Below are 22437 nucleotides of genomic sequence, written 5' to 3' on the forward strand. Positions count from 1 at the left end.
TTTATTCTGTTCTATTAATGGAATAGTTATATTTATTATGAGTATTGGGTAATTTTGGACATGTTTTTATTTATATGTGTATCTTAAATATGCATGATAAAATGTGCTGATAATAAAAGTGAAATCTTATTCATTCTTGTCAAAATTAAGAAAATGTTTTATTGAACTAAGATTATTATAATAATCATACTTTGAATACACGACTTACCATTTTTTTTTATTACATTATAATATTTTAGTGTATAAATATATATAAGTAAAAATAAAATAATAAATTAATTAAAATAATTTTAAAACATCTTATTTGCACATGATAATATAAATTCTTCTTAAATAGATATTATAATATTATAAAATGATTATACAAAAATAAAAAACTACAATTTATTTAAATTCTAAATTTATATTGTTTTATATATTTAGTATTATGATATAAATTCGATCTTTTATAAATATTACATATCAATAAAAAATGAAAGTGTTAAAATTAAAATATCATAAAATATTCTACAAAATATCTTTTACAGCACTAGTTATTAATAATATGTAACTATAGTAACTAGTTTTTACAAAATGTTATGTTAATTCGTAGAAGAAAAAAATCGCTAAAATAAGTTATTACAGTCTCAATAAACAGAATAATAAATTATCTACATTCTCTACACTCTATATAATCCATGATCTATATAAATTCAATATATAAAATTATTAAGAAAATTTATATGTTTTTTTATTTTATTCTTAGAAGGATAAAAAAAAATTATTTAAATAATGATATATATTAAATAATTAGTCTTTGTATTTTTAATATTCATAAATAAACATATATTATTTCATTTTAATGATAATTTGATTATATAAAATAAAGATAAAAATTATATATTAAGAAGATGTATATCCTTGTCTTTGTTGTAGGAGGATTTGCATTTATATAAATTTTATTATGATTTTTCAAAATATATTTAAAAAAAAATTAAAAGGATAAGTATAACTTCTTTTATCATTAGAAGTATATTATATTATTATTAATAATTTACGTAGTATATTACAATAATACAAATATACATTATGGAAAAAAATTTTACGTCACTCTTATTAATTAATGTTACTTTTTTTATATTTTTAACTTGTATATTCTATTTCAGAAATGATGTGGTATGATAATAACATTCAAACGTTTATGAACTATTCATATTCTACTTATTTAATTTTTATTAATACAGCTTTTTACATTTATAATATTTATTTCTATAAATAATAAACATTTGCATTGATTTTATAGAGTATATTTAACAAATCATTAGATGGAAAATACAATGTAAATAGAAAATTAGGTTTAAGAACTAATAGATTATTTGAAAGATATAAGCATCATAAAAATTCAAGTATGATAGGGTTAAAAAATATTCCATATAATGAAGGAACAAAAAAAAAGGATACATTTATTGAGGAATGGTCAAAAACAGGGAAAAAAAATTCAAATATAGGTTTATCCAATTATGAAAATCACCATAAACAAGCTGAAAAAAATAAATCTATTATATTTGAAACAAAAAAATACTCTCATCTTGAAAAAAAAATATTCAAAGAATTGGATTATTTAAGTTTTCTTAAAAACAACAGGACAATCAATGATAAAGTCTACCAAAAAATAATGCGTAGAAAATTCCGATTACGAATTTTTATACCTCTAATATTGTTAATGTTGTTTTCAATATTTATCTTATTAGATATTCTTTGCAATTGTGGACTTACATGGGCATTGATTAGATTAGTGACTTTGTGCCATGGAGAGGGTTGGTACGGCCCTTTGCACAAATTTTTGGAAAAATCCGAGTTAAATTGGTTATTCAAATCTATGAAGGAAATAAAAAAAATGATGTTAAGGGGTACTAAAGATAAGATGAATCCAGTAAAAGGGCATGTTTATGTAGAGAGTTTTTTTGGTTATATTGTTTATATAGTACCATTATTAATATTAGGTATCACAATTATATTAGGGCTTCTTTACTACCATAAAAAAGTTAACAAATATCAAAAAATAAAGTTTAGGAAAAGATAAAATTGATAGCAAGATATATTTTTACTTATGTAATGAAGTCAATAATTTGAAGTAATACATGTAATATCATTAGCACTATTCTGAATAAATATGAGCATAATTGCTTAAAGTTTATAAATGCTACTACTTATCGTTTTTGATATAAAATGGTAAAAATATATGTTCTTAGTTTTGTTGTGAATTTGAGTATTTTAATGTTTTTTTAATTTGTATTATAAAATAGAGTTTCGTCTTGAATAAATATGGTGTGTTCACATATACATTTTTGTTTTTAAATATATTTTCGTAAAAAATATGTATGCGCATCAAAATGAATATACAATATCAAAATTTATAAAATTTAATAGAGCGCTAATTTATATTTGATATAAAAGTAGTTGATTTGTTTTAGATATTTTTCTAGTCTATAAGTTTAATTCTTTTATTGTTTATTAAGAAAACATATTATTACTTTATATTAGAAGTATAAGTGTCCTCTCTGTAATGAAAAGAAAGTCATTATATTTTGTTCCATTGATATATATATATATATATTTTACAAAAGAAGAACTTAATATATATATTATGACATATATTTTTAATGTGAAGTACGTAATAAATCATAATTACCTTAAAAAATATTTTAATATAAATTTAGTTAGTTTTTTATTTTAGGGTATTAATGTGAAGTTATAAACACAAAACAAAATAATGTCTTTTTTATATTAGGATTATGCATTATAATTTACTAAGAATTGAATTATAAATACATACAATTAAATGAATAGGTAAAACCATTTAGTTTATTATAATAGTATTTAATTGTGGTATTTGTTATATTTTGGGAAGAATATTTAAATGTATAATTATTGAAATATATAAATAAATAAATGAACTAAATATTTTTTTAACTTTTGTTTTTTAAATTATTAAAGGATAAATTTAATGAAATAATGCAATTATATATTAACAGATAATATGTATAATTTTTTGATATATTTTGTTTTTTTATTATAGTTAAAATTTAAAATATATGTAATAAGATATATAATATTTAATGATAATTGAATTAAACATATATTTTCTACAATCGTACAATATAGCGAATGTCTTTTTTATGTATTTTTCCTATATCTGTGTATAAATATATTAAGAAGAAGGTTAAATAATTTTAAATGTATATAGAAATATATGTAATTTATAAGTAATTACAATTTCATGTTTATTACGCCTAATTTTTAAATAAAACTATATTAAAAGAAAAAGTATCATATTTTTTATAAGCATCTAATCAATACAAGAGATCTATTTTTTGGTTAGATTAGTTATAATTAAAACTATTTAATAAATTAAATTTATTTTATTTGTACAATTTTAAATTAAATAATCTCACATAATTTTACATTAAACATCTGTTATAGTAAATTTCATGATTAAATTTTATTTGTAAAATTTAATTTACTATAGATTCAAATGAAATTATAATATTAATATGTGTCTTAATTATTTCATTTATATATGCATTGCAAATTATTGTTTTGTGAATTAAAGAAAAAATATACTTTTTTTTTGGTAAAAACTTACTTAGGACTTGTGGAAGTCTAGTTCACATATATGAAGAAACCTGTGTAGAGATTGTGAATAGATTGATAATAATTTTTATAATAAAAAATATTTTTATATATTTGCTTTTGTTAATATTTAGTATTTATTTATTTTATTAATATATTTTCTCCTATGTTTATAATATTTATGTATATATATATATATATGTATATGTAAAATAATTTTATTATGATAATATATTTTTTTTTTATTTTTTCAAATATAATAAATAAATAAGACGATTTTCTAGAAGATCGAATTCTATTTCATCTTGTACCTGCAGATATGGAGACAATTTATGCATTAAATGCATCTATATATATTATCTGAAAGTTGTAATGAACTATAATAAAGATTAGTACAATTTTTTGTATTTCTTTGTTTTTTATTAGAACTCAAGTTGAATTAATTTTTATGTTGTTCTTAGTATGATAAATTATAAAGTTATAAGTACATATTTATATGAATGTTTATTTTAGCTATCTATTATTATAAATAATACTTGAAAAATATATATGAATTGTTAAAGAATCTCTACGTGAAGTATGTCTGTATTTTATAAAATAGTAATCTCATTAATATAATTAAACTTTAATTATTAAATGAATTCTTATGTGTTAACTACAAGTGAGAATGAAATATTAATCAAGTAATATACAGCATGGAATTTAAACTATTCTTTGTTTTTATTAATAATTATTACTATATCTATTATGGAAATTTTATTCCTGAGCTATCATATAAAAATCAATTTTTATTTTTTCTTCTTTATATTTACGCTAAAAGTTAGTTAACACACAATTTTTTTCGAATATTAATTGTAACATTATTAAATGTTTAATAATTATTTATGTAATACAATATTAATTTTCCTTATTATAATAATGCATATATTATTTTGGAAATATATTGAACCTTAAAAAATAGTCATTTTATATTGTAAGCATAATGAAATAACAAAATAAATCAATTTAGTGAACTTTTACTGAATAATTTATATTAATATGATACATAATTATTGTATATTAATTTAAATTATATCTCTGTTGATGTAATATTATATTTCATATATTAATAAGTAATATAACTTTTAAAAGGAAATTAACTAAAATTTTCTTTATTTAATTAGTAAAATAATATAATTTACAAAGAAATAAATATAAACACAATTATATATATATGATAATGTTTTATATAGTTATTTTTTTGTTATCTCATAATTAATTTATCATGTGTGTAATATTTTGTTTTACAAGTTATAATAAGCTAACTCACATATGAAATATAGTAATATAATCTTTAAATAATTATTAATATTTTTAAATAATATAATATTTATACATAATAATTAAATATTTTTATATATAATAAATTAAAGAAATAATTTTGTGGACTACTATAATTTGATTGTTATTAGTTTCTTTTCTTATATATAACAGTATATTTGAGACAAGTTATCTTCTATAAGTTCAAAAATAAAAACATATTAGCATCAATATTTTTGTCAATTACAGTATATATATCTTTCGTTAGTATTGAATGCATTCTCGTTCTTTTATGTTTCTTTCAAACTTTTCTTGCGTTTTTCTTTGCTTTTATTCTATTAGTTTTTAATGAGGTCCTATATATATTGTTACATATTTGCATGCCTCTATTCATTTTCGTAGTTATATTTTCTTTTTTTCTTTAACTTTTTCTAAATTATTTTTAAATATTTACACGTATACATGAGAAACTAATATATATTGCATATATACATTTATACGTAAAGCATTATTTAGGTCCCACTTTTATTTATCATTTTTACCTAAATATTTTACTTCCTTCTTTTACCTAGGATTTATACCTTTACTTTTGATATATTTTTTTTTTATTTTTTGCCTTTCTGTTTTTTCTTGAAATTAATACTTGAAATATTATAAATAATTAAATTTAATTATTAATTTTTAAGTAAAATGACTTGTACGAGAATTAAAAAAAAAAAAAAATTAGCATCCTTATTTAAGTGTTGTAAAAAATTCACTAAAGATTTAATGGAGTGCTGACTTGTTATTATATATGTTGTAAAATGCGTAATTATAATTGTAAATGTTGACATGATCATAATTAATTGTATACTATTAGCTGTTCCCTTAAAAATTAAGGGATAATGCAAGCAAAAATTTTAGTTAAAAAGGAAGTAGAGAATAGAGAGTATAATAATATGTACATTGTAAGAATAACAATGTGCACATAATGAAGAACACAATTTATTTTTGTTTGGTTATATTTTTCTATATAAGTAGTATCTAAATTTATTAACAGAAAGTTAATCTAAAAAAGGGAAGAATCTAGAAGAAGGGAAAGGATAGTTGAAGTACCATGCCAAATTAAAACTAGAGCTAATGATAACAGGAAACATAAAAAAAAGAACAATAACATAATGTATAATTAATTATGATAATAAATGTATAAATGTAAGGTAAATTTAAAGTTTTTCTTTCTTTTTAGTTTGTTTTGCATGTTAGGTGGACAACTATAAAGATGTTCTTCTAATAAAGGAAGAAGGATATATATATAAACGGTTAATACAAAAAAGATACAAAAAAAAACTTGTAAATGTAACTATTTACCACATTTTTTCATTTTTTATTTTCTTCTCTTAGTTTGCTTTTGATCTTCAGGAGCTGCGAAAATAAATTTATAAATATGTATTCCATTGGAATTTAGGATTCTAAAAAATAAAATCTACTTTGTTCGGAAAATTTTTGTGTTACATATATTGCTATATTGTATCCATATGTGTGCATACGTGTGTCTTTATGTGTGGGTATATATGTATAAATTCCTAGGATAATGAGTGCACTTACTTTTTTCCACATAAGTACTTTTCTATGTTTCATAAAATGAATATTTATTTTTATACCTAGTAAAACAATTTGAATAATTTGATCATATTTTTAAAGGGGTTCATACAAATTTTGTCTCCTGCACAGATTGCACATGATAAAACTAGGAAAAATACATGAAATAATATGCATAATGTATGTCATGCTTTATCTTTTTCCCATTAAGACATCAGAAATTTCTTTTTATGACTGAGTTTCATATGTATATGTGTAAATTTTTTTTTGTTATTTTCCTCATTGCAAAAATATTTTTATAAATGCGTTAACGTGTGTGTAATTAATTTAAAACAAAATAAATGGACTAATATATTTATGGTCTGGAACTAATTTCATGTAGATAAATAATTTAAATACTTTAAGGATACAATTACGTGAATGTCTGTATACGTAAAATAGGATTATTAATGAGTGAATGATTATGTAAGAATATGGAACGCACTTAGATGCATATAATTTTTTTCTTTTCCTGAACTATCTTTTTATGCACGTATCAGAATTTTTACTTTGAGACGTCGCACATGAGTACACATGAATACAAATTTTTTATACGAATTTTTGCATGTTGGCTTTTTTTTTACAAGTACTTGAACACATTACAACCTTGTGTGCCTACATTGTAAATGATTCTTTATAAAAGTTTATGTAAATAAGATAGAATGAGAAAATTAATGAAAATTTGATATGTGACAAGGCGTAATATCACCATTGAACAAAGTTCATTGAAATATATATTTCACTTAAGAATATTAAAAACGAAAAGGAATATGAAAAACAGTGTAAGCTCCCTTAAGAGGGAAGAGTTTAAATTTATTTGTTGCACAGAAATATCGTTTTACACCAATCTCATTGAATATTTCATCAAAAATGAAAACGAACATTTTATTACGTGTATTATAGATTCCTATACAGGGTGTAATTAGTGAATTTATCGTAAGTATTATGAAAACCAATGCTCTATCTTAATATAAATATGTAATGTCTAAAGGTATAAAAAAAAAACGTAAAAGTTTTTTGTTGTAGAATTATGGAACAAAGTTTATATGTACATACATATATATGAATAAGATGTACTTCCGCGTACATGAACATGTTTATAATATTTACCATGCATAAACTAACATCTAAAAAAGTATGAACATGTAACAAAAAAAAATATGCAAAAACATATTTCGTGTGCATGTTTGCATATAATGTATTAATTCATTTGGAACTTAAAAAAAACAAAAAATTATACCATATTTTTTGTAATTTTTTTTTTGTCAAAATAATATTAGATAAATATATATAAACATATTTATAATATGGAAAGTTTATATGCATTTTTAAAAAGTAAATCAATTAGAAAAGATAAATATCCGTACAGTGCTAGAGTACAACAAATACATGTAGATAAAAATAGGAATGGTCCTTATTCTAGAGATCATTTTAAAATATATGTGTTTGTGTTAGTATACTTCAATATCACTCATGGTAGTAATAGTGTTGCAGAAAAGATTTATTAATCCTATAATAATAATGATTGTAAAAATATCACTTAATGAAACAATAGAAAAATATTAATTTCACTGGAAATATGTATAACTCATATTAATTAATTTTTAAACGAAAAATTAAAATAAAAAAAGTCATATATCTTATATTATTATTATCATTATAACAGTAAGGACAAATTAAAAGGGACTTAATCTAATATTGCAAAACATATATTTATGAGAAATGAATATTACGAGCGATTTTGTATCTACAATATTTTAAGAGATATAAAGGGATTACTACAAATATATATGTATGAATTAACAGGTATGAATATATAAAATAAATATATATATTTAGTAATACTATTTGCTGATGTTGCATTCACTAATTTAGGGCTTAGTTAAATATTTCAAGAAAAATGAAAATTACATATAGTTCATTTTTTCATTTTACTGAATATGCATAATTAATTTAAATTTGCATGAACATTTTTAAAAATTATAGCATGATTAAAAATATATAGGAAAAAGTTAATTCTCTAAAAATTACCAGCTAAATTAATTATGCAGAATTTTAGAAAATAATATATAATTATAATCTAGTATGTTTATATAATTTTTATCATTATGTGTTCTTAATAATATAGGATATCATTTCCTAAGGTGCGCTCTTACAGCTTTTTATATAAAAATAAATTTAAAATTTATACATAATAATTAAAATGCGAATGAAAAAAGCATTTAAAGATCTAAGATCCAGAATATTTTTAACTATGTTTATATGTATATATATAATATATGTGTATGAAAACTTGGAATAAAAAAATTATTATCTTATTCTTGTTCTATTCTATAAGGTAATATACATTATGTAACGTAAACTTTAAAAATTTTTTATATTCTTTTTTAATTATTTTTTAAAAAAAGTAATTTGATTATAAAATTTAGTATCAATTTATTGATATACAATTGAAATAGTATAGATAATATATTATGCTTTTGTAATTAACTACATCCATTATATTGAACAAACGTTTTGGAATATAAATATTTATTATTTGTAGTTATATTTCATAAAATATAAGATTTATATTATTTTGCTAAGTTACATGTAAGTTGTAATTTTATACATGTTTTCTGATTATATTTATTTATAAATCAACAAAAAATATGCAAACTTATCTCTTCATTTGAAATATGAAATAGAAAAATAATACATTAAATATTTTTTCAAATTTTTTTTATGTTTTATTATATATATTTTTCTGTATTTTTTAAAGATATTAGTTTCTTTTTGCAATTTTTTTTTAGTACGTTTCTTTTTACATATTTTTTTTAATTTATCTTAATATAATTTCTCTAGAACGTACAAATTTATATGTTAAACAAAAAAAAAAAAAAAAAGAAATTAAAATTTACTTAATTTTTAAATTTAATTAATTTATTTTTAGCCATAATACACATATTGTATTATTTTAAGTTATATGAAGTAATAGTATTCAACATTTAATAATATTATACATATATATAAAAAAGTTAAATTGGATAGTACTTTTTGAAGTATAAGTATTTTGCACACTAATTAATTACTAGAGGGGAATTTCCAATATATTCTTATATAAAAGTTCTTTATGTTATAAGTATATGGAATATATTAAATTATAAATTTTACCAGAAAAGAAAATTTTCTTTTATTATAAATTTTGTTTTCATATCGTGTATATTATTAAATTCTATAATATAATTTATGTTTTTTAATTATAAAATAGTGTTTATAGGTATAACATGTACAAATAAATAAGCTTATTATTAGGCATCTAACAAAAAAATTAATAACCATATTACTAATATTTGCCTATGTACCAGTTCTCAAAACATATATATTTTTTTTATTCTAATTATCAAATAAAATAATTATTCTTAATGAAAAATATATTTTAATTTTTAATTCTTCTGAAAAGCACTGATAACTAAAATTCAGAATTGTTCTCTTATATTACTAATATATGTATATATATATATATATTGAGGATATATTAAAATAATTATTATAAACAAAAATTATTTTGATGTTTCTTTTTTGATAAAAAATTTTATCGGAAATATTTACAAAAATGTTTTTAAATAAACTTTTCTTATTTCTACTATATATTTGTATTATACTAATACAGTTTAATACCTTTTTTAAAAATAAAATAGCAGCGCAAATAAATTTACCTTTTTGTCAGGGTCATGTTAATTTACACTGAATTCTTTAGTTACTTTTATATATATTATAAAATTCATTAGTTCTTACATAAATTAAAAAATGAAATTTTTTATTTTAGCTGAAACTATTTTGTTTGTCCTTTTTATTTGGATATGTTCTTATTTCACTAATGCGTTATAACATAGAAGAAAATTTAATTCATATATTTTTGTGCTTTATTTTATATAAAAATACATATCTATTAATGTGGAAATTTTATTTGAGTAGGCATATTTATTATATTATAAATAATAAAAACATTTTATATTCGTGGTATTGTAACTTTAACAAATTTTTAGTTTGTTAGAACCATGCACGTGGAATATTAGATAGAAGTGCTTATATATTTCTATCAGAAAATAATAAGGGAACAAATAATATATGATTTATGATATGTTATATGAAAATGGATATTATGTTTAAAACGACGAATATTATAATATTGAAAAAGAATATGATGGAAAGTTTTAGTATATGGACAAAGATAATTCAAAAGCTGAAATCAATAAATTGGTTAACAAATCGACTTCTGTTTTATATAAGCAATTTTCCATGATACATATATTTGTAGTTAAAAAACTAATATATATGGGTCTCATTTCTGTGTATGAAAAAGTATTCTGCTGGTTCTTCCAAAAAAAAGTAGTTTAGAATATTAATCATTTATAAATACATTTTTATAAGCGGATGCATAGGAATATTTTCCTTTATTGTACATTTATTACACTTTTTATTATTCTATAAGAAAATTTACTATAAATTAGAGAAGAAATACTAATACGATTATATAATTCTGAGAAGGGGGGTAAATATATACGATTGTTAGTTATTTAATTATATATTTTAGTGATTATTTATATGCTGTTAAAATACTTAGGATTATAGAGGCCAATGCAGTAAATGAAAAAAAAGTTAAATACTGGTCAAAAATAATATAGAGTGATCATATATAATATACATGGTTTATCTAATAAACATTTTTTTTATTATTAATGAAATTGTTCTTAAAAAAATTATTCCTTGTGTACTTAAAAATATTTTTTTTTGGAACCTAGATAATATAGAAAAGTTTATTCATACAGAAAATTAAAAAAAAATATATATAATATATATAATATATTTAACAGTTATAATGTTTTTATATTTTATTTAGTATTTTAATTTATTGTTTTGAATTTGTTAAATATTTTGACTTATTATATATATATAATATTTTTTTCTTGTTTTATATAATTGCGTTATTGACATTACTAAATATTAAATATAAAAATGTGTTTTATATTCAAAAATAAAATGTCTAAATGTTTCGAAAAGATATTTAATACAGTAAATATATATTTGTTTAATTTAATATACAAAGTGACAATTGATACAACTTCTCTCATAGAATGAAATAATTTATTTTTTTAACAATTTTTTTTTTTTTAATTGTTGTAAGTGATATTTTGATTATAATTTTAAAAAATTTATTATATATTACTTTATATATTGATATATTACGTTGTTCTTTATTTAATTATATCCAAATCATTAGTTTTTTTGTAGTAATGTGTTTTCTTACTTTATAATATACATGAAAAATCAGATTTATAAAAAAAATATTATAAAATATAAATTTTTCATAAACTGTTTGATGTAAAAATATTTTTACGGATTTTTTTATTTTTCTTATAATTGAAGTATGATATTATGAATGAACAATAATACAATTTTCCTTTAAAGAACTAATTATAAATAAAACCTTATTAATTTTAGAATTAATGAAATTTTATATTTAAACGAGCGAATTAATAACATTTCTCATTTTACTTTTTACTTACGTAATTGTTGAAGTCAGTACTTTTTTATAAAAAATACTAAAATATCTTTGAAGGATATGAATAACATCGAATTGTATATATTTTTGTTTTTTAAATAATTAAAGTAAATTATTCTTCCATGATTATTCATATGTTAATACAGTTAGTACAAACATTGCTCTATACGTTATTTATTATGTTTGTACTATATATATTTTAAATATAAATATTAAATTAAAAAAAATTAAAATAAGTTGATGATTTTACAATAATTTAATTTATATGTAATAGCATTAATTATATGTAATTAAATACTGCATACTTCCAAAATTATATTACAAAAGTAAAAGGTCATTCCTTATTAACATTGAAATACGTAGCTTTTTTATATATTACATGTTTTGTTATAAATCCGTTATTTTACCTATATTATAGAACGCAAAAAATGCATAAGTTTACAAAGTAACTTTCCCATATATTACATATAAAATAAAGAAAAAACTAGTCAAAAATTTTTTTTTTCATTTATTATTACTTTTATTATATTGATATAATAATTAATATTATTTTAGCAATAAACTGTTTTTCTCAAAATTAATATTAATAATATTTGTATTAATAATAGGAATACATTATTGAAAACAGGAATACTTTTCCTACAATATGGAGAAATATATTAGTTATATTCTTTACATTCTATATGCTACATATACTAAATATTTCGAAATGTTGAGAAATCATATATATATTTTTTTATTTTATATTGAAAAGAACTAAAAAAATATTAAACCATTACTTCATTAGGTAAATAATATATATATTTTGAATATTCATTAATTAATTTGTTTTATAGTATTTTAATTATATTTATTAAATTATAAATAATATTAAGATAAAAATTTTATAGTTTATTTTTACAGTTATTTTTCTTGAACTCTTTTATAAAAAAATTAAAGTAATATATTTTTAATATGTTTTTTCTAAAATAAAATAAAATAAAAAAAAAAAAATAATAATAATAGCGTCCTCTATAATTATAGAAATATTATATTATTGTTACATTATCGCTTAATATATTATAGTTTTAAATATCTTTATGATGGAACAAAAAATTAAGACACAATTATTTATTAAATTTACTACGTTGATCCTTTTAAGTTGGATATGTTATTTTTACATTAAAATGGTATAATAACATTATTTAAGAATATATATATTATTAATATATTTTGTGCTCTATTTTTAATATTGTTGTTTTTCTACGATTAGATATTTAATTATATAACTAAAATTTTAATTTTTTCCTTTTTTAGTATGTTCTTAAGAAATCTTTTGGTGAAAGTTGGAAACATCACAAAAGGTTATACGCAAGAACGTGTCGTTTACTAGCAAAATACAAGCAAAATAATGATGCAAGTAGTGTACGTTTAAAAGGAGAAATGAAAATTAACGGAGTGTACGAAAAAAAAGATATATCTTATAGTGAAAAAGATGACTCGAGAAAAAAGAAACAGTCAAACCCATATCTTTCAAATATTTCAGGAGATAATAAAGGAACTATAAAAAATAAATCTTGTACATTTGAAACCAAGAAATATTCCCATTTAGAAAAAAAAATATTCAAGGAACTTGATTATACGGATTTTCTTAGAAATAACAAGACAATTAGTAATCAGGTTTACAACAAAGTAATGCGTAAAAAATACGGATTACGAATTGTTTTACCTGTATTAATCTTCTTGTTTATATTAATAATATTTATACTAGAAGTATCACTGACATTTGGAAATAAAGGTAGTTTATTGTATCAACTAGGCTTAACGAAAGAATATTTAGAACCTATAATCAAGGAATCTCCATGGTCTTCTATTTTAGAATGGTTGAAAAAGGTAGGAGGGTTTTTGGAACACAGTATATCTAATGAAGGAACAACAGAGGTTACATGCATTATGTGTAAAGCTGCAAACCAAGTTAGTGATATGTGCATATTAGGACAATTTTTTCGTATTCTAATAAATTTTGTACCTTTTATTTTATTGAGTATTGTTCTAATTTCAGGAATTATTTATTACCATAAAAAAGTTAAAAAATATGAAAAAATTAAATTCAGAAAAAGAGAAAAATAATAATAAGGAATATTTTTATTTCTGCATAGATATCTTGAAATCAAACTACTATCATTAATATTTATGGGAATACACTTAATAAACATTCTAATAACTGCTTAAAATTTTATAATTACCATACAATATAAGTGTATTTTTTGATACACAACAGAAAATGTATGTGTTCTTAGTTTTTTTGTTAATTAGAAAGTTTTAATATTTTTCTATTTTTATTCCAAAGCTCGTTTTCAGCATAACTGAATAATATTCTTTTATAAGTATAATTTTGTATTTCAAAATTTTCCTAAGAAAAAAATATATATTTGCTTTAAATTTAATATATAATAGGACAGTACGTATAATTTTGTTAATGACCATTGCTAGTTTATATTTAACTATAAATTATATAGCTTTATATTTTTAATAGATTTGTGTTTTAAAAGGATTTTTTTTTTTTAGTAATCAAAAAATTCTATGATTACTTTAAATTACAAATAAATGTGTTTTTAATTGGTGTTTTATATAGAGAAGTTAACACATAATTTTACACTGATATGTATATATATATTATTTTTACGAACAAATAAGCTTAATATTTATGTTATAAAATACGCTTTGTGATATAAATCTTATAGAACTATTTTATAGTAGGTCTTATTACCAAGGGCTTAGTACTTTTTTCATGATTTAAATATGAAATTCTAAATATATAATAAAATAAAATATTTATTAAATATTATTTATTTATAACTGTTTAATTACTTCATTTTTCGAAATGTTTAATGTTAAATGAAGAGTTAAAAACATTTAACTTATTAATATTCCTATCAAATACGTTTTTAATTTAGTTTTTTAAAATTACCTCAACATTTTTTACACTGAAAAATTTATAAATTAATATAATATATATTATTTTTATATATTACATTGTTAAGGTATTAATTTAATGAACTATATATAATCATATATTAATAAATAATATGTTCAAATTTTTTTTTCCAGATGTTCTTTGTATTTTCATTATAAAAATCATTTGTATATGTGCTACATATCTATAAAAATCGAAACGTTCCTTAAGTATAATGGAAAAAATTATATCGTTTTCAGTAAGGATATAATTATGCATAACTAAATTTTCTATATTTGCCTTATTATTTATGCTTACTATAAATATAGTAAGAGCTAATATTGTTTTAAAATTGTATGCGAACATACATAGTTAATGTTTATAATTACTAATACTTTCTATTTATAAACTTCATTTTTTGAATAAAAATAAATTAAAAAATAAATGTATAGCATATTTGTGAATAACTAATAAATATATAACGTTTCTGTTTGTAAATATAGTTCACTAAGATATATTTTAGTGAACTTTTTTTTTTTTGTAATATTTAATTAAATGTAAATAATGAACAATGTTCCTCATGGAACTCTTTTACGGGTAATTTTCTTCTATAAGTTTGACTTTTTATAAATTGAATAAAAAATTATAGCACAACATTAACACTTGCCTCAGTTATTACATTTACTTATATATTAATAACTATTATTTATTCAATGGAATAACCTATGAATAATTTTTTTTTTTTTTTAAGGATGCTTAAAAGTTACAGAACATAAGACTAGAATATGTGAACTTTTGTGAATAAGGATTTTAAAAAATAGCTAATAACATTTTTAATAAAAGAAATAAAAATTATTATTATTAGTTCCTTTTTTTTTTTTTTTCTTAAATTAATCTTCATATATTTTTAATTTATTTTATTCTAAGTAAACAATATGTATAGGTGTACATATATTGAATAATTCCACTGTAACAATATGTTTTTTTGTTTTTCTAGAATTATATTAATATTTATTCCGAATAAGTATAATTAAAAAAAAAAAAATTATGTAGACTCTTATAAAGCTTTCTCATATAGAAATAATGATGTAACCTTTACTTACTAAAAATTATAATTTTCAAAAATTATTATACAAATATTAAAAATCAGTTTTTATTTGCCTTAAAAAGATGTATTCCTTCGTATATCATGTAGTGGTAAATATATTCAATTTTTCATTGTATTGCAATATATAAATGATATTAAATATTTAGGAATTTTCTAAACAATCTTCTAGGTTTAACATGACACAAAATGATAGTTATTTTATATATTATTACTATTACTCTAATCATGAATATTTTTAAGAATAAAAAATAAGTCCTACAATATAATGTATATGCTTTTAGAATTGTTAGCAGAATACCTTGATGATTTGTAATTATTGTACTATGATAATGAAGAGTATATTATCTATATTCTCTATGTTCTATATTCCATATAAACTGTATATTTTGAAATTATATGAGATCATATATATATTTTTTTCTATTTTAGTTTGAAAAAAATTAATAAAAAATATTATTTAAGCAGTGTACTAATTTAAATAATTAAATTATATAGTTTTGATATTTATAAATAAATTCACATTATTTTTTTTTAATGAGAGTTAATTTTATGTAATATTAAGAAAAAAAATTTTACAATCTATTTTCACATTTATTTTTCTTTGTTAATGTTGTGAAATTCTTTATAGTTATATATATTTTAATAATTTTTTACGAAGCAAATGATACAAAAAAAATTTTAAATAAATATGATACTATATTATTAAAAGTATATTATATTATTATTAATTTTGTTTTTACTGAATATATTATAATATTAAAGATTTACAATATGAAACAGAAAATTAAGTTTATCATATTTATTAAAATTTTTTTGTTTCTCCTTTTAACTTGGATATGTAATTTTAATAATGATATGGTATGATTATATAATATAAGGATATTTACTTTATTTATATTAGTAGTGTTTTATATTTACTATCACAATTTTTTAGCACGAGTTATTTATTCATATAAATAATAAATATTCATGTTGTTCTTTTAGTGGGCATGTAGCAAATTTTTGGATGGAAACTGTAAGGTAGGTGAAAATTTAAATACAAGTAATTATCGATCGCTTGCAAAAAGTAAAAAGGATAAATATTCGAATAATGTAAGTTTAAAAGAAAATTTTCTAAAAAATGGTGTTAATAAGCAAAAGAATATATCTAATAATGAAAAAGAAGACAAAGAAAAAAACAAACAATCAAATAGAGGTCTATTAAATAAGGCACAATACTATACAGAAGTTATAGATTATAATAATGCAATGTTTGATGGTAAACATTTCCATTTTGAAAAAAAATGGATTAAAAAAAAAGATTACGATCATTTTCTTAAAAGAAACAGGAGAATTTGTGATATATCTTTAAACAAAATTAGATTTAGGAAGTATGGAACTGGAGTTGCTATGTTTTTTATTTTTATCTTGCTGGGAATAGGGATACCAATATTATCAAGTTTACCATCTTTAAAAGATATATGGGAAAAAATTAAAAAGATTGATATTCTGAGTTCATTGAAAGCTGTAGACGGTTGGGGTGACGATGTACTTACATATCTTATTATAGCATTATTTAGCGTACTTATGGTTACGTTAGCTGTTATGCTTATAATAGGGTTCTATAGGATCTTAAGAAATAATGAAAAATATAACAAAATTAAGTTAATAAATGAAAAATATGAATAATAAGGAATGGATATGTTTACATAATGAAATATTTAATATGAAATAATAAGTGTTATATTTTTTGTGATGTTCTTAATGAGAATATATATAATTTTTAAAATATTATGAAAGCACATGAGTATAACTACTGTTTTTTATGTACAAAAAGAGAAATATATTTTCTTAGTACTTTTTTGGATTTATATGTTTTAATACTTTTGAATTTGAATATAGATTATTATTGTATCTTAATAATTATTATGGAATAACGTATTTATTCATATATTTATATATATTTGTATAGAAAATATGTTGTTGTGCACAAAAATAATTGTATCATAGTGCAGTTCGCATAATTAAATTAAACTATGGTAATATATATGTTTAATTAAAAATTCTTCTTTCCATATTATAAATAATAGTAATCTAAAATGATTATTAGTTATGGTTATTAAGAAAATGCGTTATTTTTAGATTAACAATAAATGTCTCTTGCATTGTATTAAAAGAACGATAGTGAATATATTTCGATGTATTGATGTATATATATATGTTATTTTACTTAAGAAAGAAATTAATATTTATTATATATAATATGTCTTAAGTGAAAGAAATGTGTTATAAATTATATCAATTGTAAAAATTCTTTTATTAGAATTTTAATTTTCCTTACATCGAATAAAAGTAAAATTATAAACACATAATTAAGTAATATCCTTTTATATAGGATTCTTAGTTAAGAACTTATGAATTATATTTTAATTTCATTTACATTCTTATTTTATTTTATAAGTTTATAAATATTATTAAATATACAATCAATTATTACTTAAAAAGAAAAAAATATATTTTATAGATTTAAGAAAATAAAATATTTTTTTACATATAAACTTAAAAAAAATTTAAAAGAAATACATTTCTAATTTTAAAAACATTTTTCTAATTGTTAATGTTTTCTTGTTTAAATCTTATGTATTTAATATATAAATGAAAGCAACCTTTGCAACACTAAAATTATTTCTTTATAAAAATTAAATTAAGTAAATATCGAATTTTTTGAACTAAGTAAATAATTTTTATAGATTAATTCTGATTAAAATATATTAAGTCGATATTAAATAAATGAAGTTGCAAGATAACATTACTTTATTACTTTTATATTTTATTTTTGTTATGTGTCACAGTATGTGGTTGACAATGTATGTAAATATATATTTTAATAAATAATTACTGTTTAAATAAAAACAATAATTAACAATTGTAACAGACTAAATTTTGCTTTTATTTTAATTAGATTTATGAACCATGTTCTCCGAACTTTGTTTTTACTAAATCTATGCTTACTGTAAAGAAATGATAATTAAAAATAAAATTTGGTATCTCATTATCATTAAAATTATTTCATTTATCCTTTCTAAATGAATATTTCAGTGTTTGAATAATTTTCTATAATTTTAATATTACATATATTTTTGTTTATTATTTTGAACTCAACATTAAGTATAGTGCAAAATATATTATACATTGTTAATAACTAAAATTCGTATTTACAGTAAAATTTAAAGACATATGTAACTATGTACAATAAAAAAAATGAGTGCGTACATGAAGTTTACAATTAACAAATTACCACGGTGCCTAAAAATTTCATGTAATGAGAAATGAAATCTTACTTTTCTAAATTATAATTCTTATTTGAATGTATAGATAATAAAGAAATGGTTTATATCTGGAAACTCAATAAAATAAGAACTACATTTCTATTTCTCACATTTTATAAACATAAACATGTTACTTGCTATTATGTTAATAAGAATATTTGTTGTATTTTTCTTTTTGTATGGAGAAAATAAAAACAAAGCATAGGCATTTAAATACTATTTGTTATTATTAAAGTTTACTTTATCAAAAAATTTATAATGTATTACACTATTTTTATTATTTATCATATATCAATTTTTTTAATCATATGTATGTTATGTATAGAATAAGGTATGAATGCAGTAATAAAACAATAAGAATAATGATAGAGCAGAACATATTTATGAATTATAAAATAATGGTTAGGATTTATCCCATTTGAATTCAATTAAAATTATAATTCATCTACCTTAGCGCCAATGATAAATACCATGTCAACAATATGACATATAATATATATCAATAGAAGAGAAAAAACGTTAAAACTGTTACGTAATGTGTAACATTTTTAGTAACATTAAGTAGAAAGTGGACAAATAATAAAAATTTTGAATAAAGTTATAAAAAAAAAGTAGATATATACTTTATATTTTGATTAAGGTTTTTATTCCAAGATTTTACATTTTTTATTTATATAATATTATTATTGGTGTTGTTTCTAATGTTGTTTTTTCTTCTGTAATACTAAGAAAATAAACGCTACCTCATATTGTTATATAAGGATATCCACTTTTTCTTTATCATCTTGTGTTATATGCTTAAGTTTTAAAATTATTTATATTTCATTCTAAGGGGAATCTCGTTTAATTGGAATTTTCTACTACTGATTTTAAAAATAGCATCGTATTTATTTTATCTTTTTTTTTGAATAATTTTTATAGACATATTTATTTCTTTATTTATTGTTTACATTGCTTTTTAATAAATTTGTACATAAGTGTAACATATATATCACTAAATATTTTATTTTCTATTGAAAATAATATAAACGGTTAATTTTGCATCATGTGTGTCCTTGAGGTTGATAGGATATATTATGAGAAGTTTCATCATAATTTCTATTTAGTACTTCATGAAGGTTTTGTAAGGATTCGCTCAATTCTTCTTGAAATTTGTTAAGTTCAATAATTTTTTTTTTTCGTAAACGATAATATATCCAAGATTTCAGTGGAGTAAACTACATCAAAATATATGTATATTTATTTAAAAATATAATTTTTATATGCTTATAATTTTTGTGAAAATAAATTATTCTATATGTGATAAATTATTATTAATTTTAAGTATAAGTCTTATTAACCTTATATAAAAAACATATAGTGAAAGACATTAGTAATACAATAGATGTTGTTAAAATGGGAACAAATACATAATCTACTTCTGTAGGTGGTAATATTTGTGTTGAAGTTTGTTCTATTTGTGGTAATGTTTGTGGTAAACCTTCGCATGGAGTGAATTTATTCATTTTATCATTATATGCTTTCTTAAAATTGTTTAGCTCCTTACAAAATAAATTTTCATTATTTCCCTGACATTCTTTGTAATTATCGTTATAAAAGCTATAAAGATTTTTAATATCATTACAAATTTTACCACTAGTATCCTTGTCTTTACCTTTATATTCATTAAAATTCTCATAATATCTGTATAATCCTTTAAGTTTGTATAAAATATCAGGTTCAATATTTTTTATATAATTCTCACATATATTACCTAACAGGGATGAAAATTTATTATATCCCTGAAACCATTCAGGTTTTTTATTATATTTTTCATCTGAATTTAGCCGGTAATTCAAGTATTTACAACGTTTCGGGCTATAAGAATTATGACTTTGCTTTATTTCAATTAAATATCTACCAATGTCTTGACAGGGAGAGATAAAGGTCTCATCAGTTTCAGTAATAATATTAAAATTTTTACGAATACAATACCTCCCAGGATTACCCCCACTCCCTTTGCTATTCTGAGTATCTGAGAGTGTTCGTTCAAATTCATTTTTATATTGAAGAAATAATGTCACGGTATTCTCCTAAAAATAAAAAGAATATAATAATAATATTTTAATAAGAAAAATGATATTTTAATTAAATAGATTTATATATCATTTCTAGAACAATGAAACTTTGACACAACAATATATATAATTATAAAATAAAAATAAATTTACCTTTTCTTCTGTAGTTCCTGGTGTCATTTTATATACGTATACGTGAATTAAGTAACTAAAATTAAATTTATGTAATATTAATATTTATATAAAAGAAAAAATATATATATATGTTTATATATGCTGTATTCCTTTTTTTTATGCATAGAATTTAAATAAAAAAAAATACATAGGAAAATTTCTTCTTTACTTTATATTATTGTTAGAATAAGTTTTTTGCATGTAGTAAAATATATGATAAACGCTTTTAACTGATAAAATAATAATTTTTTTAAAAAACAATATTATTTTATTCTGAATAAAAAAAATTATAGAGAAAAATACACTTCTCTACTTTTTTATTCATTTAATGCTTATATAATTAAACTCATATATATTACAAAAAATAAATTAATTTTAGTTCATTCTCATATAAATTTCCTATAATACTGAAATAACGATTTAGGAATTCGTTTTGGCTTTTTAAAATGTTATAAACAGACAAATATTAACTACTTATAATGTATAGAATTTTCTTTTTTATTTTATAACTTTTTTTTTTATTCTTAAGATAATAACTTTCATATTATTTCATTTAATATTTATAATAAGATATTACATTATATATATAGGTTAAGAAACTGAACTTTAAGAATATTACTAAAATTATAATTTAATTAAATGAAATAGAAATTTAACTATAATGTAGTATATTACATGAAAATAAGTATTAATCTGTTAAATTCAAAATATAGCTACTGATAAAATTTGTTTTTATGATAAATATAATATTCCATAACTAAACTATATCGTTTAATTATAAA

The 22437-nt window shown here is 19.2% G+C and overlaps 4 protein-coding genes across 4 annotated transcripts; 3 read left to right on the plus strand and 1 right to left on the minus strand.

The window, feature by feature from the left end:
• Positions 1-1068: 1068 nt before the first annotated feature.
• MKS88_000603 (uncharacterized protein) lies at positions 1069-2062 on the plus strand (the record flags this gene model as incomplete). Its single annotated transcript, XM_067217210.1, has 2 exons — positions 1069-1155; positions 1283-2062. 2 exons carry the CDS (start codon positions 1069-1071, stop codon positions 2060-2062), a joined length of 867 nt encoding a protein of 288 aa, XP_067075837.1.
• Positions 2063-13155: 11093 nt separating this feature from the next.
• Positions 13156-14240, plus strand: MKS88_000604 (uncharacterized protein; the record flags this gene model as incomplete). The annotated part of the gene is made up of 3 exons (XM_067217221.1): positions 13156-13242; positions 13370-13993; positions 14115-14240. 3 exons carry the CDS (start codon positions 13156-13158, stop codon positions 14238-14240), a joined length of 837 nt encoding a protein of 278 aa, XP_067075838.1.
• Positions 14241-16887: 2647 nt separating this feature from the next.
• MKS88_000605 (uncharacterized protein) lies at positions 16888-17784 on the plus strand (the record flags this gene model as incomplete). The annotated part of the gene is made up of 2 exons (XM_067217232.1): positions 16888-16974; positions 17101-17784. 2 exons carry the CDS (start codon positions 16888-16890, stop codon positions 17782-17784), a joined length of 771 nt encoding a protein of 256 aa, XP_067075839.1.
• A 2683-nt stretch (positions 17785-20467) lies between these two features.
• Positions 20468-21661, minus strand: MKS88_000606 (uncharacterized protein; the record flags this gene model as incomplete). Its single annotated transcript, XM_067217242.1, has 3 exons — positions 20468-20641; positions 20765-21496; positions 21635-21661. 3 exons carry the CDS (start codon positions 21659-21661, stop codon positions 20468-20470), a joined length of 933 nt encoding a protein of 310 aa, XP_067075840.1.
• Positions 21662-22437: the final 776 nt, after the last annotated feature.

Source organism: Plasmodium brasilianum, chromosome 1 (genome assembly GCF_023973825.1).
Source record: "Plasmodium brasilianum strain Bolivian I chromosome 1, whole genome shotgun sequence".
Classification (NCBI taxonomy): domain Eukaryota; phylum Apicomplexa; class Aconoidasida; order Haemosporida; family Plasmodiidae; genus Plasmodium; species Plasmodium brasilianum.